Source organism: Callorhinus ursinus, unplaced genomic scaffold (genome assembly GCF_003265705.2).
Source record: "Callorhinus ursinus isolate GAN/ISIS: 27379988/994484 unplaced genomic scaffold, GSC_fseal_2.0 scaffold56, whole genome shotgun sequence".
Classification (NCBI taxonomy): Eukaryota; Metazoa; Chordata; class Mammalia; order Carnivora; family Otariidae; genus Callorhinus; species Callorhinus ursinus.
The window spans coordinates 7,496,227-7,522,148 of NW_027397118.1; the positions used below are offsets into that span (position 1 = coordinate 7,496,227).

The following is a 25,922-nucleotide window of genomic DNA, read 5'->3' on the forward strand; positions in this document are numbered from 1 at the left end:
AGCAACCCTCTTTGGAGAGTTTTGATGTATATGGAAGTAAAGTTTACCTCTTTTTAACTTCTGCCCTTTGGTCTGCTCCTTTGGAATCTCTCAGAGAAAATAGAATCTATCTCCCATGTGACAGTGGTGAGATTAGATGCCTCACCGTAGTCACTTGGATAGAGGCAGCAGGTTGACCGATGAGTGGGCTCCAGACTGCTTATGTTTACCACCTGTCTCAGCCTCATGCTCACTGTTTAACCTTGGATAAGTAACTGAGCCTCTCTGAACCTTGTTGTCTTCATCTGTAAAATGGGGGTTGGGAGGATCATGGTGAGGATTACACAAGATAATGTATATAGTAGTTATAAGGTAATTCCCAGGGACATTCGTGGTGATCAGCATATTGTATGTACTTAACCCTGTGCCTGGCATATACTCTATTCATTTAGCTATATTTATTACCATTATTGTCATTATCATTTTCTCTTCTCCAAGTCTAATGTTCTCTGTCCTTTGGACCATTCCTGAAGTGAAATGGTTCCTTTGACCTTGGCTATCTTCCTTCCCTGTCCGTGACATACTGCTGCTGCTGCATCAGCCCTGAGCACCATGCCATCTCTCACAAATCCTGCCTCCTGACAGCTTTGAACAGGGTATTATCACTAGTGTCTACTGTTACCTGTTAGATGCCCACCATGTGGGATCATCTTAAGTGAACTTATAAACTCAGGGTCACACACTAGAGCCCATGCAAGTTTTTAATTGGATTGCTTGATGTGCCACATGAAACTGGATTTTCCACTCCTCTTGAAGAATGAGAAATTCTGGCTGCACCAAGCCCAAGTCCTTGTACCAGGTCCTGCACCAAATGTACAGTCTGCTTCCTTGAGACAGGGCATACCAGGACCACCCTTCACAGCCATGCAGGCTATATCTTGCCCCTGGGGCCTGGCTGAGGAGGGTGGGATCCAGCTGGTGCACTTGGAGGAAAAGGGAACATTTGTGATGGGTTCTTTCAAAGGGTATCTGTTCTGGTTGTACGGAGGTATCATGCAGCCTCTGCAGCCTATAGTAGAACTCACCACTGCCTCTTTTGTGACATTCCTGCCTGGCCGCTTATAGATTTTTGACTTTGCGACTATTAGACTATACGGTTGTGCTTTGCAGTGTGGGTTAAGACATCTTGTTGACCCTCTTGCACCATCATAATTAATGTTCATGGAATAAGTGGGTGGCAAGGGTTTAGTGGGCCCCTGAAGAGAAGTTTGTAAGGTTTAGCTCCTGAAGGTATTCCGATATTTTGCTCCAGATGCAGTTACAGCAAGGGATCGTGGCAGTCAATGGGACTGTGGCCTATGTTTCCCAGCAAGCATGGATCTTTCATGGAAATGTGAGAGAAAACATACTATTTGGAGAAAAGTATGATCACCAAAGGTAATATTAACTTTGAAACAATGAGGCACTTTGGTATTTGATACTTTCTGCTATAGATGCTGATGCCATTTGTAATGCTTGCTAAGTGGGTTTCTTTAATGAATTCTGATTAAACATTCATCAGATCCAAATGGGTGTTGGTTTTTCTCTTCCTGACCCAAGAGTTCAGGAGAGGCGCTTTCTGCAGACCTGTGATCACACTCTGAGAAATGGATGAAATTGGCACTTCATTCCCAGTGCAGAGTAGCATATGTTCTGAGGTTTTCTTTAACAGTGCATATGTTGTCTGATTGGAGAAAGATATATCTGGGAATTTTGCTTTAGGCCAAGTAACCAAAACTGCTTGAAATCATGAGCAGCAGGTATGCAAATTAATTACCCCTGAAATTATTAATTGACATCAGATCTATAAGGATATATTGCCATTAATATACTGAAAATGATCTAATGGAAGAAAAACAAAGTTCAAGTCATAATTTTTGGATACACTTTGGACCATTATTTTAAGCACTGGAAAATAATAGCTTTCTGTGATTCCTTCCTGGATTTAGTATGCTGCCATGTACATTCTCTCATTAGAGTTCTATAAACACCTATTAAGGGAAATCCTGGCATCATATCCCCATTTTACAGATGAAGAGGCTGAAGCTCAGAAGGGGAGTGGACCTGCTCAAGGTCAAGGCTATTAAATGGCAGGGGTTGAGTCTTGAATGCCAGAACATCATTTGTTCTCACTGGAGCTTCCTGACATCTGGCTCCTCCTGAAGCCTCCCCAAGCTCCATGATGCTGAAGTAAAGACCAATGGATTTGGTTTTTTTTTTTAATTTGGCTGTCAGCTCTCCAGTGATAGTCTGGACTTTCATATTTTATTGTCTGAACCCACAAACTGTCCTTGCTGGCTGACATTGGCCAGCATGTGGGTTCCCAGCAAGAGGTCTATTACTTCCCTTCCTCTTCCCTGGCCATGACACCCTATTGCCAGGAGGCTCAAGAGTGGCAGGAAGGTCTGATCAGTGCAGGACTCCTTGGCACCAGCTGAACTGCTCTGCTCAGCGTTTCCTGGCCTCCTCCTCACCCCACCTGGAATGGTTTTTCTTTCTGTAGTAGCCAGCTAGGAGGAAGGATTCCTATCTTTATCAGGCAGAATGTCAGGGCACATATTTACCAAATACATGCAATTTGCAGGATCATGCAGAATGATGGGGGAAAGAAGCGTAGCTCAGATGTATCTTTGCCCCTGAGGTGTTACAAATCTGGAAGGGCAGTAAGAGATGTACAGAAATAACTATGCACCAAGAAGGAATGTGCCAAGTGTCAGGAGGTCCTGTTGGATTATTCAGAGGCAGCAGAGATCATGAGAAGGAAGAGAAGGTGGTGCTTGAATTGGGTCTGGTAGAGTAGATCAAGGCACCCTTTGTGTGTGGCATCTCTAGGGTGACCATGGTGGCTCTCAGGCCACAGGAAGCAGGAGTGTAGGAAGAAAGTTAAGAAGAGGGGTAGAGGTGGCAAAAGAATGAAGATGTGCTGAGCAATCTGCATCTCATAGTTAAAGATTGACAAAGATAATAATATTAATAATAACCACCACGGATGGAGAATTTGCAGTGTGCCAGGAATTGTGCTAATGGCTCTACATACGAGTTCTTGTTCCCTTCTCAAATGAGAGTTATTAGCCCAATTTATAGATTGGAGGGTGAGGATCAGGGAGGTACATTCACTTGTCCAAGGTTACCCAGCTGGATTCAAACACAGATTGTTCTGATTCCAAAGCCCCTGGTCTTTTAAAAAAGTTTTTTTTATTTGAGTATATTTGACACACAATGTTACATTAGTTTCAGGTGTACAACATAGTGATTCAATTTCTCTATATGTTATGGCATGCTCACCCCAAGTGTAGCTACCATCAGTTACCATACAACTCTACTACAATATCATTGACTAGATACCCTGTGTTGTACCTTTCATCCCCATGACTTATTCATTCTATAACTGGAAGCCTGTACCTCCCACCACCCCCACTTCACTCATTTTGCCCACTCCCTTCCCCCACCTGCAACCATCAATTTGTTCCCTGTATTTATGGGTCTGACTCTGCTTTTTGCTTGTTTATTCATTTGTTTTTTAAAATTGCATATATAAGTAAAACCATATGGTGTTTGTCTTTCTTAGTCTGACTTATTTCATTTAGTATAATATCCTCTAGGCCCATTCATGTTGCAAATGGCATGATCTCATCCTTTTTTAAGGTCATGTAATGTTCTATTACACACTGTGTGTGCATGTGCACACACACGTGCACACACTCATCACATTTTCCTTATCCATTCATCCATCAATGGACACTTAGGTTGCTTCCATATCTTGGCTATTGTAAATAATGCTGCATTAAACATAGGTGTGCATATATCTTTTCCAATTAGTGTCTTTGTTTTCTATGGGTAAATACCCCATAGTGGAATCACTAGATCCTATGGTATTTCTATTTTTTAATTTTTGAGGAAACTTTATACTATTTTTCTGAGTGGCTGCACCAATTTACATTCCTACCAACAGTGTATGAGGGTCCCTTTTTATTCATATCCTCTCCAGCACTTGTTATTTCTTGCCTTTTTGATTTTAGCCATTCTGATGGGTGTAAGGTGATATCTCATTATGGTTTTGATTTTCCTGATGAGTAATGATATTGAGCATCTTTTTATATGTCTCTTGGCCATCTGTATGTCTTTTTTAGAAAAATATCTATTCAGGTCCTCTGTCTATTTTTTATTTTTATTTATTTTTTTTAAAGATTTATTGAGAGAGCGAGAATGAGAGAGAGAGTATACGAGAGGGGTGAGGGCCAGAGGGAGAAGCAGGTTCCTCGCTGAGCAGGGAGCCCAATGTGGGACTCGATCCCGGGACTCCAGGATCATGACCTGAGCCGAAGGCAGTTGCTTAACCAACTGAGCCACCCAGGCGCCCCTCTGCCTATTTTTTAATCAGATTTTTTTTTTTTGGTATTAAGCTGTGTAAATTCTTTATATATTTTGGATATTAGCCCTTTATTGGATGTGTCGTTTGCAGATATCTTCTCCCATTCAGTAGGTTGCCTTTTGTTTTGTTGATGGTTTCCTTTGCTGTGCAAAAGTTATTTGTTTGTTTGTTTGTTTGTTTATTGGTGGGTCTGAATTCATGGCCCTGAGATCAAGACCTGAGCTGAGATCAAGGGTTGGACGCTTGACTGACTGAGCCATCTAGGTGGCCCCTAAAGTTTTTTATTTTGATGTAGTCCCAATAATTTATTTTTGCTTTTGTTTCTCTTGCCTTATCAGAGAAATTACTGCCTATGTTGTCTTCTAGGATTTTTATGGCCTTAGTTCTCACATTTAGGTCTAATCCATTTGGAGTTTATTTTTGTGTATGGTATTATAAATTGGCCCAGTTTCATTCTTTTGCACATAGCTGTCCAGTTTTCTCAGTACCATTTTTTTAAAAAAGATTTTATTTATTTATTTGAGAGAGTGAGTGAGAGAGAGAGAGCATGAGTGGGCTGAGAAGCAGAGGGAGAATCAGACTCCCAGCTGGCAGGGAGCCCGATGCAGGGCTCAATCCCAGGACCCCAGAATCATGACCTGAGCTGAAAGCAGATGCTTAACCAACAGCCACCCAGGCGCCCCTCAGCACTGTTTATTGAAGAGATTGTCTTTTCCCATTGTATATTTTTGCTTCCTTTGTCATAGATTAAGTGACCATTTAAGTATGGGTTTATTTCTGAGCTCTCTATTTTGTTCCTTTGATCTATGCGTCTATTTTTGTGCCAATACCATACTGTTTTGATTACTATATCTTTGTAGTATATCTTAAAATCTGGACTTGTGATACCTCCAGCTTTTTTTTTTCTTTCTCAAGGTTGCTTTGGCTACTTGGTGTCTTTTGTATACAAAGATACAAATTTTAGTATCATTTGTTCTAGTTCTGTGAAAAATGCTATTGGTATTTTGATAGGGATTGCATCGAATCTATAGATTGCTTTGGATAGTGTGGGCATTTTTAATTCTTCCAGTTCATGAGCACTGTATATCTTTCCATTTATTTGTGTCACCTTCAGTTTCTTTCATCAGTGTTTTATAGTTTTCAGAGTACAGAACTTTCATCTCCTTGGTTAAGTTTATTCTTAGGTATTTTATTATTTTCTTTGGTGCCATTGTAAATAGAACTGTTTTCTTAATTTCTCTTTCTGCTACTTCATTATGAGTGTATAGAAATGCTACCAATTTCTGGGTATTAATTTTGTATCCTGCAACTTCACAGAACTCATTTGTTACTTCTAGTAGTTTTTTGGCGGGGTTTTTAGGATTTTCTAATGTGTAGTATCATGTCATCTACAAATAGTGACACTTTAACTTCTTCTCTGCCAATATGAATAATACCTCATTTATTTTCTTGTTTGATTGCTGTGTCTAGAACTTCCAGTATTATGTCAAATAAAAGTGGCAAAGTGGATATCCTTGTCTCATTCCTGATCTTAGAGGAAAACCTCTCAGTTTTCCACCATTGAGTATGATATTAGGTATGGGTTTTTCATATAGCCTTTATTATGTTGAGGTATATTCCGTCTAAACCTAGTTTGTTGGGACTTTTTTTTTTATTTGAATGAGTGTTGAATTTTGTCAGATGCTTTTTCTGCATCTAATGAAATGATCATATGATTTTTAGACTTCATTTTGTTGATGTGATGTACCATGTTGATTGATTTGCAAATATTGAACCATCCTTGCATCCCCAGAATAAATCCCACTTGATCATGGTGAATGATCCTTTTAATGTATTGTTAAATGGGGTTTGCTAATATTCTGAGGATTTGGGCATCTATGTTCATCACGGATATTGGCCTGTAGTTTTATTTTCTTCTATAGTGTCTTTGTCTAGTTTTGATATCAGGGTACTGCTGGCTTCATAGAATGTATTTGGAAGCTTTCCCTCCTCTTCTATTTTTAGAATAGTTTGAGGAGAATAGGTATTAACTCTTCTTAAATGTTTGGTAGAATTCACCTGTGAATCTATCCGGTCCTGGACTTTTATTTTTCAGTAGGTCATTATTATTATTATTATCATTATTACTGATTTAATTTTGTTACTAGTAATTGGTCTGTCAAAATTTTCTTTTTCTCCCCGATTTAGTTTTAGAAGATTGTATGTTTCTAGAAAAGTATCCATTTCTTCTAGGTTATCCAGTTTGTTGTCATATAATTTTTATAGTATTCTCTTAAAATCTTTTGTATTTCTGTGGTGTAAGTTGTTACTTCTCTTTCATTTCTGATTTTATTTTTTGGGGGGTCCTTTCTTTTACTTGGCAAATCTGGCTAAGTGTTTATCAATTTTATTTATCTTTTCAAAGAACCAACTCTTGGTTTCATTGATTTTTTTCTGATTAGTTTTCATCTCTATGTCATTTATTTCTTCTTTGATTTTTATTATCTTTTCCTTCTACTCTTCTTGGGCTTTGCTTTTCTTTTTCTAGTTATTTTAACTGTAAGGTTAGATTGTGTATTTCAGCTTTTTCTTGTTTCTTAGGTAGGCCTGTATCACTATATGTTTCCCTGTTAGAACTACTTTTGTTGTGTCCCAAAGATGCTGAACCATGGTGTTTTTGTCTGTCTCCATATGTTTTTTTATTTCTTCTTTGATTGCTTCATTGACCCATTGGTTGTTAAATATCATGTTGTTTAGACTCCATGTGTTTGTGTTTTTCCCAGTTTTTTTTTCTTGTGATTGATTTCTAGTTTTATTACTGTTATGATCAGAAAAGATTCGTGCTATGATTTCAATCTTCTTAAATTTATTGAGGATTGTTCTGTGGCCTAATATGCGATGTATTTTGGAGAATGTTTCATGTGCACTTGAAAAGAATGTATTTTCTTATTTTTGGATGGGATGTTCTTTATATATCTCTTACGTCCATCTGGTCAAATGCATCATTCAAAGACACTTTTCTTATTGATTTTCTGCCTAGATGATCTATCCATTGATGTACATGGGGTGTTAAAGTCTTTTACTATTATTGTAATACCATCAACTTCTCTCTTTATATTCATTAATATTTGCTTTATGTATTTAGGTGCTCCAATGTTGGATGCATAGATATTTACAATTGTTATATCCTCTAGTCGGATTGATCCCTTTATCATTATGTAATATCCTTCTTTGTCTCTTGTTACAGTCTTTGCTTTAAAGCCTATTTTGTCTAATGTAAATATTGCTACCCTGCCAAAGCCCTCAGTCTTAACCACCATATATATATATATACCACTCCTAAAGTTAGTGTATGGGCGTGATGCTCAGGGCTCTGCCGGCTTCTGTTCCAGAACATTAAGTTCTGCCAGGGGTCAGCATGCCACCTGAAGGGCAGCTACCCATGATCTGCCTGCTCACTCTCTTGTTGGTGCCTTTTATTGGGAGACTGTGTCCTGCAAAGTCTGAGTTGTGAGGCTTGCCCACTGTCATGCATTGAGAAGAGAGGACCCCAATGATGCTGATGATGCTGATGATATCAATCAGCTAATCAATCAATCAATTAATTAGTCAACTAATTAACCCTTGTGGAGGCAGGTTGCCTGTCAAGTGGGACAGAAACCTAGGGCCCAGTGGTGGGAACTGGCTGCTTCTTGCATAGGCCATGAGCTTGAACTGACACCAGGAACATCAGGGAATTCAGAGCAGGAACTAGTCCCTGAAGCAGTGACGTGGTGTACTGTGGTGCCCTGGGAAAGAGTTTATCTACAGTGCAGGCCATCTGAGCGGGAATGAGGCACAGAGAAAACCCAGGGAGGAGGGTGTGAAACTCTCCCATTTCTTGAGGCCTGAGCATTTTTGAGTTCCTACCCACTAGCTTATTGACCTTCCTGGATCCCTTGCTGTCCAAAGTTCCCAGGGAGTGAGACTGGGGTCATGCCCGGTAGGTCATGGGCCCCCCAGCTTTGCTGTCCTTTGCAGGATGAGGTGCTGATTCCAGCAACATGGCTGCTGAGAGTTGGTTAGGGCCTTGCCCATTAGACTCCCTACAGACTGGCCCAATGCTAGACAGTGGGCAATGCTGAGGGACAAAACAAAGAAGCTAGGAGGTCCAAGGCACTGAGATTCTATTCCTGCTTGGCCTCTGTTCCTCAGGCAGTATCCTCTGTGCCCAGCGTACTCAGGTGTCTCAGGGGGAGAAAGCCCTGGTCTTTCCAACCTGGTAGGAGTGACTGGTAGATTGAGGAGTATCCTGGAGCAGATGTCAGGGTCATCATTAGTAATCATCCCAGCACCTTGCTGTTACCCTCCATCCACACACATTTCTTCCATTCACGATCTTGCATCCTCTGCGAAGCCTCCCACATTGACCTCAGCTCACACTGGTCATTCCCTTCTCTGACTCCCAAGAGCCATGCTAGCAGTTGGTGCCCCCAGTTTTGCCTTCTGAGGTTTCATGTCGTTGAATCATCTTCCCCTCAGGGCAGGAAGCCTGTGAGGGAAGGAGTCATCCCTGAGTCAACTCTGCATCAGGTGTGTGGGGAATGCCTAGGGGTCAAGGGGAAGCTGCCTTAGGACATCAAAGATGAAGCAACTGGCCAACTCCTTGCCTTAGCCCAGTGATACCAGCAATGGGGTCTTTTGTTACCATGCTGACTTCTGTCGTTTGTGTCCACAGGTATCAGCACACAGTTCGAGTCTGTGCCCTTCAGGAGGACCTGAGCAGCCTTCCTTATGGAGACCTGACTGAGGTGAGCAGAGTTAGGAGCTCAGCCGCACTGCAGCAGCATGGCAGCCTGGCTGTCCAGGTTGAAAGGGCTGAGGTTGGCAGGCCCTGGTTCCATCCACATTTGGATGCCCTGGAAGACAGAAAAGTCCTAGGAAGTATGGGAAAAGCCAAGTTCTACCATCCTGAATTCTCCATCTGGGTTTATTCTGGGGGAATATTACAATGGATGTGGTTCCAACTCTACCTGTGTTGGGTTCAGTGTGGTCACTCCTGGAGCCATTCCCAATCTGCCTGTTAACTTAGAGAAGGTTTCTGGTGAAAGCTGCTTCCATATCTTATGGACTGGCTCTGTCCTCCAAACACAGAGGTCCAGGGCTGCTGCATTGTGGCTGGAGTCTCAAGGGCCCCTACTTGCCTCATTTACTCTGCCTTCCAAACATTGCTCCCAGCTGCTTGTCCAAAAAGCTGCCTGGGCCCAGGGTTGAGCCTGCCAACTCAGGTGACCCAGGGTAGGGGGTCACCATGCCATCTTCCTGTTTCCCCATCCCAGTGTGTCCTCTGCTTAGTCTTCGACTTTGCCCAAGCTCGGAATACATTGCCTTTCTCTGCTAGGGCCCTCAATGTGCCTATGTCAAGGAAATGGACACCACAGCCATCCTGGCCTGGCATTCATCTTGCTGCAGCCCTGACCCACCTCCCCAGGGTTTGCTTCTACTCATGCCTACCTGCCTAAGTGTGCACTTGCCTTCCAGCCTCCAGACCTCTGTTCCTGCTATTGTTACCACCTTTCAAGTTCCAACCACAAATCCACCCCCTTGAAGGAGACTTTTCTGAATCCCACAGTCTGCAGTATTTGCCCCAGAATACGTATCTTATGCTTCTCAGTTGGCAATTGTTAAATTCTGCTTTGTACCATTATTATGTGCATAACTGATCATGCCTCCACTTTCTGCTGATATGTGAACTCCCAGTAGATACAGGACTTTTTTGTCCAGCTTCATGTGTCCTTCCCCTGTGCCCAGCCCAATGCCTGGCTGAACATAATAGGGGCTCACTTTGGGGTCAGTTGGACAGAATAACCTATCTAGCTATCTAGGCATCCTTGCCCATTTGCTCCCAGGCTCTGCTCCCTCCTGTTCACTTGTCCACTCTCCAGAGCTTTCTGCTACAATTCCCTTTGGTGTTAGTGGTCAAGACACAGCCCATCTCTATGGGCTATGCACTGGAAGGACAGGTCCCCCTCACTCAACATTGGAGTTTTTCTCTAGTTGCCACTGCCCACCAGGCTTCCTACAGAAGTGAGTCTTCCACTTCCCAGGGCATCTAGTGCAGTCAGGGGGTCCCTGCAAAGGGTGGAGGATCTGGAATGTAGTAATCATCAGTCTGCAGAAGAGTCTGAGAAGCTTCAAAAAGCTCTAGTTCCCTTGAGGACTGCAGGGTGGGAATGGGGCCCAGAGATGGACAGTAACATTGCTCCTGTCTACAGATTGGGGAGCGGGGCCTCAACCTCTCTGGGGGGCAGAGGCAGAGGATCAGTCTGGCCCGTGCTGTCTACTCAAACCACGAAATCTACCTGCTGGACGACCCCCTGTCAGCCGTGGATGCCCACGTGGGGAAGCATGTTTTTGAAGAGTGCATTAAGAAGATGCTCAGGGGGAAGACAATCGTCCTGGTGACCCATCAGCTGCAGGTGACTGGGACTGGCAGGATTCATGAGGTCACAGGATGGGGTGTGGCACCTAATGCTCACAGAGTCTCCTCTTCTGCCTAAACCTGTCCCATCCGAGGCTGGCATCACCTGGAAAGGGTCAGGGATGGAGGGAGCAAGGTGTGTAGGTTACATTCATGATTTTCCCCAGCCATCCCAGCTTGCACATAGCCCTGCCTACTGTTCTCTGGGCATAGCCTCTATTGGTTCTAAATTTGGGTTAAGCGGGGCCAAGTCTTTCTTCCACCAGAGGATAGGCTCTCCAGAAGCAAATGACCCCTATCTATGGGGTGGACATGGGCCACTTCCTCCAGCTCTGGACCACTGACTGTGGGGAGGTGGGAAGCCAGGTGGAAACAATTCAGGCCCCACCCTTCCTCCAGCAAGGCTAGGTGGGCCTGAGGACAGGAGTGCCTGGGAGGGGGATAAGAGGCTCTGTGGCCCTTGGCTAGAGACCAGGGCTTTTGGGCTAAGGCAAGACTCTTTCTTTCTCAGAGCCACTCTCTCAGGCTTAGGAACATGAATCTTGCTGAGGAGTTACTAAGCTTGCCCTGAATGCGCTTGAGAATTGGGTAGGGTGGGGAGAGTTCTCACAGTGTCAGCCTCATCAAGGGTTCTGAATGCCTGGTAGGAATACAAGACTCCCCTCTGCCCTGAGACAAGCCAGATTTCCCCCTGCCTCCATCTCCTCTCTCTACGGTGAGCCCCTATAGGTGTGGGGTATGTGTGTGTGTATATGTGTGTATAGACATGTGTGCATCTCCTGCTGGAGGAGAGATCCCACGGGACTGACCTGCACTGAGAGGACTGTTGGAGCAGAAGTCCTATCTTCTTTCCTCTCCTGCCACCTGTGGGGAAAATATTCAACAGGGGCCTGGTCTGGGGGTAAGAGGCAAACCTCATGGTCTTTGCAAGGGTAAGTCAACCTGGGGAAGGGGAAGCAAATGAGATCACCATGGCTACAGGGTGCTCTAACCAGCATTTCTAGGATCTTCTATCAGTGGCCAGAAGGGCCAGCTGGAAGATGGGGAAACTTCTTAAAGACCCAGGAAAACCATTCCTTCCCATTGCGGTAGTTTTGCCCCCAGCTTGTATCTCTTTGCTGAAGACTGGAGTTCTCAGAATAAGCTCCAAGCATCTGAATTTTGGGTTCCCTCTGAGTGGGCTCGGTCACCTCCAGGAAGCATCCAGTGTGGTGCCAAGTTACTCTGCTGGCCGGGCATCAGAGTGGAAGAGAAGGTTGGATTTCTTCCGGACCCCCATGAGGTCAGTGGGAATGGGCTCTTGCCCAGCCAGGGTGCTAAATGTTGTAACCACAGCTCTGCACGGTGAGGGTCCAAGCCCTGGAGACCCCCTGCAGTGGGGAGGGCTGTCCTCCTGAGGGGTCCTGGGGATCTGGAGGGGGACTTCTGGCCCCTGACAACTGTGGGTCATAGCTGTCTTGGCAGGAATCTTCACTGGGGGGAGTCGTCACCTCAGCCCTGGTCCAGTCTTTGAACCTTGATGACTAGCAGCATGACCTCAGGCAAGAACTATCTTTTCCCCAGGCCTAAGTCTCTTCAAAGAGCCTACCTTTCACCAAGGTCATTTTCTCTTTGAGCGTTAAAAAATGCAAGCAGCCACTAGATGGCACTGGAGTTTCAGTCCAGCTGTCCGTTGTTGGGGAGGAGGGGGCTCTGAGCCCCTGAACTGAAGCCCCAGGGCTTTTCCAGAACATTGCTCCGCTGCTTTTACTCTCCAGCCCACAGCCAATCCGGATGCTTCCCGGTGCTTGGGCTGGGCGATTGCTCTTCCTTTCCATGAGGAAACAAATGAAATGAGGCCTGCGGTCGCCACTGAAAACCATCCCAGGGTCAGATTTTGAGAATTTGCAGAACAAAGCTGGACATGGGCTTCATGTGTCCTTCCCCTGTGCCCAGCCCAATGCCTGGGGTCAGTTGTTGTTGCTGACACAACACAACACAAAGCTGCTCAAATCACGCCAGATCTCACTGGCATGAACTGGGGGGCTCACTAGCCAGAGGGCCTTCACCAGGAGCTTCTGGGGCTAGAATGTGGGCCCCCAGAGAGGAAGAAAAGGCTGTGAGGCTGCCACATGCCCCACACTGGTGCCTCAGTTTCCCTATCTGGAGAATGGGCTGATCACAAGGCTGCCACTTCCTTTACTGGCTTGTGAGAGATTGAGACATAAGAACCAAACAAGATGAGGCTTTGAAAGGCTAGAAGATGCTATATAAAGGTGAGAGGTTATTTTCAGGAAAAAGGTTCTCTCAGAAAGTGTCTCAACTGCACATTAAAAGCTAGGCTGTTGCTGTTTAGCTATCTGGGAAACTGGACAAGGAGCTGAGTCATTAGTCCAAGGGAGGCAGAAAGGCTGGAGCCGCCCAAGCTGTCAGAACTGTTGTCGTCTGGCCTTTTGGGCACCACCCTCATTCCCCCAACACCCCATTGGGAGTACAGTGACCAAACGCAGCTGCTTCTTTCAAGCTTTGAATCAGTGGACCCCGAATTTAGAGGAAGACCTTTGGCCTGTATTGCAAAGGCTTCGTTAGGCTGAACCATCTTAAATCTCACAACATTTGCTCCTGTAGGAGGGGCTTCCTGCTCTTAGATGGGTTGATCCTATGGAGAGAAATCTATCTCATTTCAAATAAGAGGAAACCCCTATTAGCAGAACTCCTTGATCTCAGGAGTGATATGTAAATGAAGGGAACTCAAATTAGAAAAACAGAAGTGCTTTGGGCGAAATGTGGCTATATTTTTATCATACAGATAAAGCTGGTGTAAACTCCTCAGGCTTGGTATGGGGGTGGTGGTCAGGGGAGGAGTAGGGCCTGGTGGCCAGGGACTGCTCTGTGTTCTGCTTCTCCTGGGCTAGATGAGGATGATGAGGTGGGCTTGTAACATTATACCAAAGGAAGGTCATTGCTTAGGTCTCCACCAGATCTTGTCTTACAGTAACTTGTCAATTTCATATTCCAAATCCCAACTGCCCCCTGATCAGATTTCTTAGCAGGGCAGCTCATTTTGGGAACAGTGTTTCAGTGACAACCAGATGCCCCCTTTGTACTCAAGACACCAGTAGACACTAGATCAGTGCTTCTCAACTAGTAGCCATTTTGCCCTTTAGAGGGCAATAGCTAGAGACATTTTTGCTTATCACAACTGGGGTAAAGGGTGCTACTGGCATCTAGGGGGTAGAGGGAAGGAGGAGGCTGCTAAATATCCTACAATGCACAGGACAGCCCCCGTCCCCACCCCAACAACAAAGAATGATCTGGCCCTCAGTGCCAACAGTGCCAAGGTTGAGAACCTCTGTACTAGAGGAGATTGGGATGCCACTGGAAGGAAGTTTGGCATGGCGCTCTTCTCTTACCAGGCAGAAGTTCGCTGTAGATCATTTTAATATCTTTGCAGTTCTTGGAGTCTTGTGATGAAGTCATTTTGTTAGAAGATGGAGAGATTTGTGAAAAGGGAACCCACAAGGAGTTAATGGAGGAGAGAGGGTGCTATGCAAAACTGATTCACAGTCTCCGAGGGTTGCAATTCAAGGTAACTCTTTACACCTGGGTGCAAGAGATGAGGTCCTTCCCTCTCGATCTCTAGCCTGGAAGAAGTCCTGTCCTGTAGCTTTCAGAAGGACTGTCATTTTGTTTCCAGGATCCTGAGCACATTTACAATGCAGCAATGGTGGAAGCCCTTAAGGAGAGCCCCGCTGAGAGAGATGAAGATGCTGGTACAATCCGAGTTCGAACCATTCCTCTCTTATTGCCCATGGCTCACGAGCGGACACAGATCTCTCTTTATTTCTCACCCTAGTTTTGGCTCCAGGAGATGGGAAAGATGAAGGAAAAGAACCTGAAATGGACTCAGAATTTATAGACATAACAGGTATTTGCTATTCGTTCCCTCAGTTATATAGTCTTAAATATTTGTTGAGCATTCTGGATAGAGAAATGTAGGCACATTTTAAGTCCTTTGGGGACAGCTAGAATTAATACAGCTTACTGTCATGTGAGCCTTGGGGTTCAACTGCCTGAGTCCAAACTCTGGCTGAACCACTTACTAGTTTTATGAGTTGGTGCAAGATACTTGTCCACTCTGAATCTTAGTTTCTTAATCCATAAAATGGGGAAATAATAACCAACCTCATAAATTCTTGCAAAGATTGCGTGAGAAACTGCACATAAAATGATTAGCCCAGTGTCTGACGTATAGTAACTCTCAACAGTTGTTATTACTGTTATTAGTTAGAGAGGTCAAAGCAGTGCACAGAGATTGGTTAGAGGCAAAAGCACACACAAGAGAGATGTGTTACACTCTTTATGGGGAGCATTGAGCAAGGAATGTGCAGCACTGAAGAGACTGGATGGGAGGACTAACCATTCTGCTATGTGCTGGGCACCACCCTTGTCTGCATAGACAAAAATATGAGATCTCGGGATCTTATGGTCTGGTGGGCAACACACGCAAGGGGATAATCATGGGAAACTGGGATAAGGGTAATGGGAAGTTGGAGTGGGCATAACAAGTCAGGGAGGGCCTCACAGAGGTGGCAACCTTGGGACTAGTCCTTCGAAGATATGTAGAAGTTTTCTGGGGGGCACTGTGGTGAGAAGGTGGGGAAGGGGGAGGATTTTGAGGCTGAGGGCAGGAAGGAATTCCAGGAAGGCAGAGAGAAGAGATGTGGGAGATAAGATAAGCCTGGTGTGGGTCAGCCTCGTCAAGCTCCCTCTTCTCCTCCCCACACACTGTTCCCTTCCACCCCTATATCTGTTCAACCCTTGTTGAGCACCTATTCTATGCCCTTCCCCAGGGCTGGGCACAGAGAGGGCAGGGATCCAGATCCACTGTCTCTTTCCTCAAAGTGCCATTGGTGGCTTTCCAAGTTAGAGCTCTATTCCTCAATAATGTGTAGCTGAAAAAAAAAAAAAAACCTCAGTGTATTTCGTCAAATTTAAGATATCATCCATTTTAAGATCACCATCGTTTTATGTACCACTTAGAAAGAAAAATCTCTGCCAATTAGATGATATGGCATACTACCGAATGGAAGGCACATCCTGATTTCAGAGATGTTAAAATGTGAAAAAAAAAATTGTGAGTCTTTGAATCGATGAAATTTGGCACCATTAATGGTGCTTGTGACAAATGCATGCACGTTTGGAAAGACAACATATTTTTATCGCTCTGGAGGCGGCCAAGGCTGAAGTGAGGTACCCACCCTCTCTTCCACGCCTTCCCAGGAAAGCTCCAGGCTGCCTAGGATGTGAAGTCCTGTGGAGAAAGTAGACCCTGCTCCTCTTTTTCTCCTCACCCCACTTCTCTGGAGGGGATATTGAGCGTGTGAAATCACCTGCTCTGAAAGCTATAGGAAGGGAGCCAGTTAAAGGCGGCTGTGCCTACCACGCCTGGCATCAGGGCATTTTCTAGAGCACAGCAAGGTGAAGAGCATCATCAGCACTCCAGGCTGGGCTGGTGGGCTACAGTGGGATTTGACTAGTTCCCTTTGTGCTCCACAATGCCTTTCATTAGGCTCTGGGGACCCACTGAGGCATCTCCCTCATCTTGCAGGTCCAGAGTGAGATACAATGAGAGGAAGTCAGGCTGAGCACTTTCAAAGAAGCACAAAGGTTCCCAGGCAGAGGGTATAATCGTAGCTCTATTCATGGCACCTTTGAGGTGTGACGGTTATTCCTCTTGGAGCAAGGTGCAGAGAGCCCATGCACGCGCAGGGGCACCCCTGGGTCTAGCTCCATTTATCTCTGTTTATAATAGCCATGTACAGTTTAGGATTCTGCTCTGGAGCTGACATTTTCATGCTTGTCTGTGAAGGAGAGGAAGGAGACAAGTACTCAGTTCTGACTGTTGGGAGCTTCTTGAGCCAGCATCCCTGGACTTCTGGATGTGTTTTCCATGAGAACTTGACAGTCATTTTCCCCTCCCTTTGGAACGTGGAGAGGACTTGGAATAGCCCCATGGAGGCGATCGGGAGTCTAGACAGCGGCTGACCGAGGAGGATGCCCTGGGTTTATTCTGCAAGGCATGAGCTCTGAGAAGACAGGAACCACCTCTTTCTTGTTAACCCTTCAGTAGTTGCTGTGGGTGCCTTTAGCACTTCAGTGCCTGAAGCCGGACTCCCAGCTGTATTCTCTTGCCTGGGGGCTCTCTCTGCAAGCTGCCAGCCTCAGGTCAAGCTAGAAGAGCTGGGGAATTAAGCCCCACTGGGAGGAGCCCTCACCCAGGGGCCAATGGGATTTGTAGAAATATCCTCTATCCACCTGTGACGTGTGTGTTCCACACTGGCTCCAACACTTCTCTACATAGGATTAAGTTCCAGTTGCCCACAGGGCCCGCTGGCTTGATGAGATGCCTTCTATTGTTCCCTTTCCCACGCCCTACAGCTCCTGAATAAGCTGCGTGCATTCATACCCCCCTCTTAGGAACTACTTCTGGAGAACTAGACCCAAACAACCCCTGTATCCCAGGGCTGAGCACATAGTAGTTGCTTCATTAATATTGCTGGAAATACTGAAAGCCACCTGCCTTACAGGGCTGTGATAAGGATCAAATCAAATAACAGGAGCAAAAGTGTGTTGGGAATTTCAAAGTGTAGGACAATGGAAGGAAGGGTGAAAACTGCCCCCGTTGGGGGTGTGGGTTTGCAGGAGGGGTGTGCCTGACCCACTGGGCTCCCTCTCGCCCACCGCCAGCAGGCGCCACAGGACTTGTGTCTGTCTCCGTAGTTCCTCTGCACCAGCTCGTCCAGACTGAATCCCCTCAGGAAGGAACCGTGACCTGGAAAACGTATCACATGTACATTAAGGCTTCTGGAGGTTTGATATAAAACAACGGGTTTCTTGATTTAATTTGCATTAAAAAATCCTTTCTCAAACTGTTGGGTTCACATTTTATGATTTCCTTAACAATTACTCCTTTTGTGCTAGAGCTATTTATCAATGCTTTTATTTTTTTTTTCCATCTGAAGTCTGATAATACAGCCTTTTAAATGGAATCACCCTTTATCTCCATTAAAGTGGCCAGACTCTATTGAAATTGAGTGAGCAGCAGCATGAACCAGCCGTGGTTCTTCCGCACCTCGCTGCCTTTTCACTGAGCACTGCAGCAGTCTGCTCATGGCCTGCCTTAGTGCAAGGTTCCCATCTCGATGTGCAAAAATACCTTCCAGTTTTATTCCCTGTCTCTGCCCAGCAAGACTGAGCTTTTGTTTGTTTTTGAAGAACACTGTGTTGCTTCTATTAAGGTGCATATTGGTAGTTTTTTTTCAATATATTGGCAATTTGGACCCATTTTCCAACCAGGTGGAACACATGTCCCCTTTGAGGTTCAGGGTCACAACACCCAGACTTGTGACAGCAGCCTGAAAGGCAGTTCCCAGGGGTGGGGGCCCTCTTCCTGCAGGCTTTGAATTTTCTATCAGGGTTGGGCCCACTGCAGCCCCCTCCTCTGTCACCCTCTGGACCCCTCCCCTCCTCTTGCAGGGTACCTCCTCTCTCTGTTCGTGGTGTCCCTCTTCCTCCTGATGATCGGCAGCTCTGCCTTCAGCAATTGGTGGCTGGGTCTCTGGCTAGACAAGGGCTCACAGGTGAGTTTCCCTTTGGCATTGGAAAATGATGAGTCAGTTGCTGACAGAGAGCATGAATGCACCCAACACCACACAATTTACCTCCCACTGCCCCTTTCCATGAAGTTGAGATCAGTTGCCTGCACAGTTCAATTCCTGAAATTCCCTTTGATTTTGCAAGACAAGCAGGGCATCTGGATTTTTATGTGCCACCTTTAGATTTTAAAGGATTGACTAAAAAGATTGTGATTGTGCCAGGCAAATGTAGCATGTCTGTGGAGTCATGCCTGTGTAGGATAGAGTCAGTCTTGCAGCCTCCATTGTGAGGCACCTCTGAGGATGTCCTTGGAGGGGCTGGGGAAACCTAGCATGGATTTTAATCTTTCTGCCTCTGAACGGAAACTGACATCTTATTGTTGACACTGTCAGGTGTCAGAGGGTTTCATCTCTCTCTGCCCTCCAAAGTCCCTCTACAGGAACTGGACATGCAAAAGCCAGACTCAGTTCCTGGTTGTGCTGCAGAGCTACCATGTATCTTTCTGAGACACCAGGTATCTGCCACCCAAGGGTCTCCTCTAGACCAGGGACCCTCCTAGAAAGGACTGATAATTCTGCTCTTGCTGGAGCTTGATAAAAACTCTCCCAGCTTTTGGTCAATGGTTTCTAAGCTTTCCTGGAGCCCCTGGGATTGGTGTGGGCCCATCCTGCAAGATGACATTTTCGTATAGTTCTGTTGCTATGACAACCAAAGTGGGAAGGCACTGGGGAGATGTGGGCAGGGGAACGGTCACCATAGCTCTCCTGGAGGTTGGCACAGCTTCCTGAGGGCTTTCCCAAGGGGAGAAACCAGTGGGCGCTCTTCACTGTGTAGGAAGAGCACCATTTCTAGAATATTCTCCCAGATCCTCCCTGGCTCATTAAGAGCTCTTTCCCTGGAGAGCCCAAAGTTTCTGGTCAGGATGGAAACTCCTAGGTATGGTGCTTCCCCAGTGGGCTAGTGCCATTGGCTAATTGAGCATGCAGCAGTAATGGCAGACCCGGGCATTTGCCCTGCCCCCAGACACTGTGGGCACAACTTGATGCACAATGAGGCCTCCTCTGTTCAAGCTGGGCCTTTCATCAATTAGCTCCCCAGGGATGCTTTTGCTTTTATGGATGTTCATCCATCAGCCGTCACCTCTGGTTTACATTTCTGCTATTGCTGTAATCAGCAAAATGGCATTTAAAAGAAAGATGCTTGTTTGCTCCCCAAAGGCAGTCTTGACTTTCAGCACATGGCTCAGAGAAAAATGAAGATGCCAATTTCTCAGGAGGAGAAGATGGCCTCTCCCCAGAAATGCTAGCAGAAATATGTGTTCTCCTCCTAGCAGGATGGAGCCACATGTGGTCTTCTTGAATCTTCCCAGAGCCCTGTGTTTGACCAGGCTCCCTCTGCCTTACCAGGGACTTCAGGGTAGTGGACCAGTGCCTCCCAAGGTGCTTCTTGAAAAAAGGAAAGGGAGGGGACTGTGGGGTTGGCTTGATATCCTGTTCTGTATGGGCTGCCTGAGGGCTCTTCAGCCAGCCTCACCACGGAATCCAGATTTCCTGTGCTTCTGTAATCTTCCTGGCCCAAAATCACCTCTCATCTCCTGATGCATAGTTCGCTTCTGGGACAGAAGCTATCTGGCTGCCCTGTGCCTGCCTAGTTTGTCTGCTTTGCTTGCCCACTGACTGTGCCGAGCCTCGAGCCTTGTAAGTTAGGTGCCCTGGGGGCAGGGAGCTCAGCAGGAGGACCCAGGCAAAGCTCAGAGGTCCTCAAAGGAAAGTGACCTGATTTTACTACCTGGTTCATTCTTTGCAATCATGTACCTCCTTTGTTTCTTCTCTCCGGAAAGATCCTCTGGCTAATTCCCACTTTCCTGACAATTTACCAATTCTTGGTGCTTCTCTTGTTTTTCTCCAAAGATGACCTGTGGGCCCCAGGGCAACAAGAGTGCGTGTGAGATTGGCGCAGTGCTGGCAGACACAGGGCAGCACGTGTACCAGTGGGTGTACGCAGGGACCATGGTGTCTGTGCTGACCTTTAGTGTCATCAAAGGTTTCACCTTCACCAAGACCACACTGATGGCGTCCTCTTCATTACATGACTGCATGTTTGACAAGGTACTGCTCCCAGGGGCTGCACGCAGTTCCAGTCGTTGAGTCAATAGCATTTACTGAGCACCTATGACACATCAGGCATTGTGCTGGGTTTTGGGCACAGACACATGCTCAAGGGGCTTACAGTATCTACTGTTGACTGTGAAGGCAAACTCCAGGGACTGTGGGGATGTGTCACGGGCCCTTAGGCTAGACTGGGGGTGGAGGTGAAGGTAGTCAGGAAGGTTTCCCTGAGGACACTGCACTGCACAGAAACAGACATGCACCGGCCAGCAGGCCATCTCTAGCTCCAAAGAGCCCTGCGTCCACAGATGGCCTCCAGAAGTGCTTCTGGCTCCCTCCTCATTCCACTGCTGCAGTAGGCAGAATTGATCTATTTTACTGATTTATTGTATTGCCAGGGCCCTGGCCAGAGCCCACGGTGTGGCTCACACTAGTCAGAGAGACACAGGAGAATTTAGCTTTTTTATTGCTCCTGGGCACAAAATACCCTCCTCCTCCCAAGGCACCCCAGGCTGCATCCCAGGTTTGGAGGGTGGCCTGACCTGCGGGGGCTCTCACTGGGGCTCCACACACAGGCTGAATCTTTCCCACACTCTCATTCATGGGGGGCATAAGGATGGGGAGCATCCTCACTTTCCCAAGATGGCCTGGGACACGGTGTTAGGCCCTGGAAAAATGCTCAAGCTGCTCGAAGTATCCCAGCCCCAGCAGAGTGGTCGGTGTTTCCTAAACACACACCTCATTGCGGACTCCCTGATTTTATCCACAGATCCTAAAGAGCCCAATGAGCTTCTTTGACACAACTCCCACTGGCAGGCTAATGAACCGTTTTTCCAAGGATATGGACGAGCTGGATGTGAGGCTGCCATTTCACGCAGAGAACTTTCTGCAGCAATTTTTTATGGTGCTGTTTATTCTTGTGATATTGGCTGCTGTGTTTCCTGCTGTCCTTTTAGTCCTGGCCAGCCTTGCTGTTGGCTTCTTCATTCTTTTACGGTAGGTCGATGCATTATTTAAAAAGAAGCACATGAAACCTTTATGTATTGGGTTAACTCTGCCCAATGACGAGGTAGTATCAAGTGATGCAGAATCCTTGCTGTTTTCTCTGAATGTGGGAGCGTATTGATTTTTAGTCTTGATGAAATACCAGGTGCTACGCTCAGCGCTTTGTATACATCTGGCATTTTATCCTCAAGTAACCCTGAAAGGTGGGCATGATTGGGAAGGTTAAGTCAGTGGTCCTAGGCCAGGAAACTAGTAACCATGGTTGCCGTCTGTCTGCTGTTGTGTCCTCAGTCACAGAGTTCTCTCTGCCATCCTGTTGCTGGAGAAGAGAGAGAAGACCAGTCCTTAGTCACTCTGAGCTTTGGGAACTAGCACCCACCCTAACCGCTGATATGGTTAGAGAAAGGTTTCAGGCAGCTAGGCACTGGGGCGTCCTGCTGAGGCTGTGCCCCATTGCCACTTCCTCACCCACCTTGGAGGGAAGCAGGAGGGTGGATTGATCCCAGCCCTCGAGGAACCCAGTTCTTCCCTGTTGCTGGGGTGAGCTGGAGCCCTCAGCGGGCAGCATGGTAAGTATTGTGTAAGGCCAGATGGTTGGAAATCAGAGAAATTTGCACCAGACCCCCAGCCCTACTGCAAAACTAGCTGGATGACCTTGGGGCAAGCCTGTTTCCTCATCCCTAAAGGTAATCGTTAAAACATACACCTGGCACATGAAACAGGGGGTTATTGAGAGGATCAAATGAGACTATAGGACTCTAAGTGGTTTATAAATTAAAAATGGAATACAGTTGACCCTTGAACAACATGAGTTTGAACTGCTCATGTCCACTTATATGTGGACTCTTTCTTTGATAAATACAGTACCATACTATGAATGGCTTTTCTCTTCCTTTTGATTTTTTTTAATGACTTTCTTTTCTCTAGCTTACTTTATTGTAAGAATATAGTATATAATACATATAACATAAAATACATGTTAGTCGACTGTTTATGTTATTGGTAAGGCTTCCAGTCAACAGTAAGCTATTAGTAGTTAAGTTTTTGGGGAGTCAAAAATTATATGCAGATTTCCAACCGCATGGGGGATTGGCACCCCTACCCTTGCACTGTTCAAGAATCAGCTGTACAATGTTATAGAAACTTTGAGTTTTCATAAACTCAACAATATGTTTATTATGTTCTTAGATGTGCCAAATTTTGGGCTGGACACTGAGGGTCTCAAAGAGGGTCCCCCAAATTATAGAGGATTCAGCCCCAAATCCTGGACCTGCCTCCACCTGTAAGCAAGTTTGTTTGTTTTCATTCAGGGACACCACACTCAGAGCTGAGTTTTAGAAATATCACTTTGGCCCCAGCATGGAGGATGGATGGAGCTACAGAAAGATCAAGACCAGGGCTATGGGATGAGAGACTCTTGAAATGTAGAGTCTGAATGAGAGATGAGACAGGTGGAAGCAGTAGGGGACAGGAAAGAGGGGTCGATTTGGGAGCCATTTCTGAGATGGTCTTTGGGGTTGGGGGATGGGAGAGGCCAAGGATGGGTCCAAGATGGGGAGTGACGTGAAGAGAGATATAGGTGATATGGGAAGAAAAGCGGTTTGGGTAATCAAGTCTGTGGGCTTACATTTGGATGTTTGTAGTTTGTGGGTCAAGTCCACAGATGGTGCCAGCAGACAGTGGGAAGGGAGGGTATAGGGATGCACTGGGGCAGGAGAGTGGACTCTGTATCCTTGGCTTCTGTGTAGGAGCTGGTGTGACCGTGGGAACTAGCACCAGTGCCCTGGGCTCTCTCTTTGGTCTCCCACTATCTCCCTGGTGACTCCAAGAAAGGTCACATGGACTCACTGTCCAGCCTCAAGGGTTTATTGTGATGACCCAATAAAATACTTTCTTCAGATCCTTTGCAAAGATAAAGATGTCTTGGATACCACTTCTTAAAATGGACTCCTTGGCCTGGTGCTTGTTTTTGTAATCCCTGTGTTTGACCGACCATTGTTCCTGTCTGTTCTCCAGTTTATACTGTTGATTTACTTAGTAAAAGTTTTTCTCTGCTCTGCACCCCTCCTTCTTGCTACAAAGACAGGCCAGACCATGCCTGGCTATGACTGAATCACCTAAATATTTCCAGCTAACTCACTTGAGCTCTGAGCTAATGAGGTTTTCCTTCCTCTCCCCCAGGTAGTTTTAGCTGAGAGTCTGGAGGGCAGATTTGATTTGCTGTCATGGGCCAACCTGCCAATGTGCATGCCTGAGGGCAGTAGTCTGGTGCTCAGCAGGATCCTGGAGCTTCAACACCCAGGGGAGTTGCATCCTGTGGAGGGGTTTGGTTCTAAAGTCAGCTCCTGAGGCTATGATTCAAATTACCTTTGAAAATGCCTTTAGAAGACCACACATTGGCAGTTGAGGACCAGATTTTCCTCTAGAATTGGAAAAGATCATTTTTTCTTTGGTTGGGTCCCAAAAAGTGGTTGGCTTGTATTAGGAGCTACACTGTATGAAAATTTCTGGTCTTCAAAGACTGGAATCACATCTCCTGCAGTGACACACTCATGCCACAAGAAGCACTCAAAACTGAGACCACAGCAAGGAATGGCTCACATTTCTGAGACTTCCTCCCTTCCTCCCTTCCTCCCTTCTTCCCTTCCTCCCTCCCTCCCTTCCTCCCTTCCTTCCTTCCTTCCTTCCTTCCTTCCTTCCTTCCTTCCTTCCTTCCTTCCTTCCTTCTTTCCTTCCTTCCTTCCTTCCTTCCTTCCTATGTAGTTTCATGTTTAAACTCCAGTTAGTTAACATATAATGTAATAATAGTTTCAGAAGTAGAATTTAGTGATTCATCACTTCCATACAACACCCAGTGCTCATCACAAGTACCCTCTTTAATGCCCATCACCCATTCAACTCATTCCCCGACCTGTGTCCCTCCATCAACCCACAGTTTGTTCTCTATAGTTAAGTCTGTTTTATGGTTTGCCTCTCTCTCTTTTATTTTCCCCCATGTTCATCTGTTTTGTTTATTAAATTCCACAAAGAAGTGTAATCACACGGTATTTGTTTTTCTCTGACTGACTTCACTTAACATAATACAATCTAGCTCCATCCATGTCATTGCAAATGGCAAGATTTCATTCTTTTTTTGATGGCTGAGTAATATTCCTGTGTGTGTGTGTATGTGTGTGTGTGTGTGTGTGTGTGTGTGTGTACCACATCTTCTTTATCCATTCATCAGTCGATGGACATTTGGGCTCTTTCCATAATTTGGCTACTGTTGATAATGCTGCTATAAATACATCGTGGTGCAAGCATCCATTTGAATCAGTATTTTTGTATCTTTTGGGTAAATACTTAGTAGTGCAATTGCTGGGTAGTTCTATTTTGAACTTTTTGAGGAACCTCCATACTGTTTTCCAGAATGGCTGCACCAGTTTGCATTCCCATGAATAGTGTAAGAGAGTTCCCTTTTCTCTGCACCCTTGCCAACATCTATTGTTTCCTGTGTTGTTAATTTTAGCCATTCTGACAGGTGTGAGGTGATATCTCATTGTAGTTTTGATTTGTATTTCCCTGATGATGAGTGATGTTGAGCATCTTTTCATGTGTCTGTTAGCCCTCTGAATGTCTTCTTTGGAAAAATGTTTATTCATGTCGGAGACACATTTCTGAGACCCCATCTGTCCCACAACTGGGATGGCCTGTCCTAGAGGAGAGTGGTGGGCCAATCCCTTCTCCCTAGTTATATGGCATCCATCTGACTTAAACTTTGTCTTGAGTGCATAGTCAGACCTGTGTGTGCTAAGAGTGAGCCCTCTGAGACCCCACTTTGTGGCCCTCTTGATTTACCCACAGCATTTTCCATAGAGGAGTCCAGGAACTCAAGAAGGTGGAGAACATCAGCCGGTCTCCTTGGTTCTCCCACATCACTTCATCCATGCAGGGCCTGGGCATCATCCACGCCTATGACAAGAAGGAGGACTGCATTAGCAAGTGAGTCCAGTGCAGGGCCCCTGTTCCAGGGCTCCCCACTTACCCCTGACCTTGAATGGGAGGTAACAGGAATAGATGGCTTCTCTGACTCTGAGAAGGGAAGTCTGGGATGCTGGGGACTCGGTGAATTGCTGGCAGAATCAAGAAGGAGCAGTCGAAGGCACTAGGCCTTTCTCCCTAGTATCTGGGGCCCCAAAAGTGGTGAGCTCATTCAATGACAACCTCAGTATGTGAATTTACATGTTTTATTTTTTGCACTAGAAGCAAAATTTGTCCAATTCAGGAAAGTAGGAGAAAGCGGGAAAAAGAAGGAAAAAAATCACTCATAGGTCCCCAATCCAAATTCCATTAGTATGTTCAT

General features: G+C 45.8%; 1 protein-coding gene across 6 annotated transcripts in view; it reads left to right on the plus strand.

Moving 5' to 3' along the window:
* ABCC12 (ATP binding cassette subfamily C member 12) overlaps positions 1-25,922 on the plus strand; it is a 90,033-nt gene that overhangs the window by 48,333 nt on the left and 15,778 nt on the right. For 3 of the 6 annotated variants that reach the window (XM_073884342.1, XM_073884344.1, XM_073884345.1), the window contains 11 exons: positions 1,292-1,416; positions 9,087-9,159; positions 10,624-10,827; positions 14,263-14,397; positions 14,506-14,581; positions 14,665-14,736; positions 17,559-17,681; positions 18,348-18,451; positions 20,378-20,575; positions 21,345-21,571; positions 25,424-25,561. In XM_073884342.1, the coding sequence (XP_073740443.1) occupies positions 1,292-1,416; positions 9,087-9,159; positions 10,624-10,827; positions 14,263-14,397; positions 14,506-14,581; positions 14,665-14,736; positions 17,559-17,681; positions 18,348-18,451; positions 20,378-20,575; positions 21,345-21,571; positions 25,424-25,561 (1,475 nt within the window). The remainder of the gene's footprint in view (positions 1-1,291; positions 1,417-9,086; positions 9,160-10,623; positions 10,828-14,262; positions 14,398-14,505; positions 14,582-14,664; positions 14,737-17,558; positions 17,682-18,347; positions 18,452-20,377; positions 20,576-21,344; positions 21,572-25,423; positions 25,562-25,922) is intronic. The other 3 variants (XM_073884346.1, XM_025852357.2, XM_073884343.1) reach the window with 2 other exon arrangements.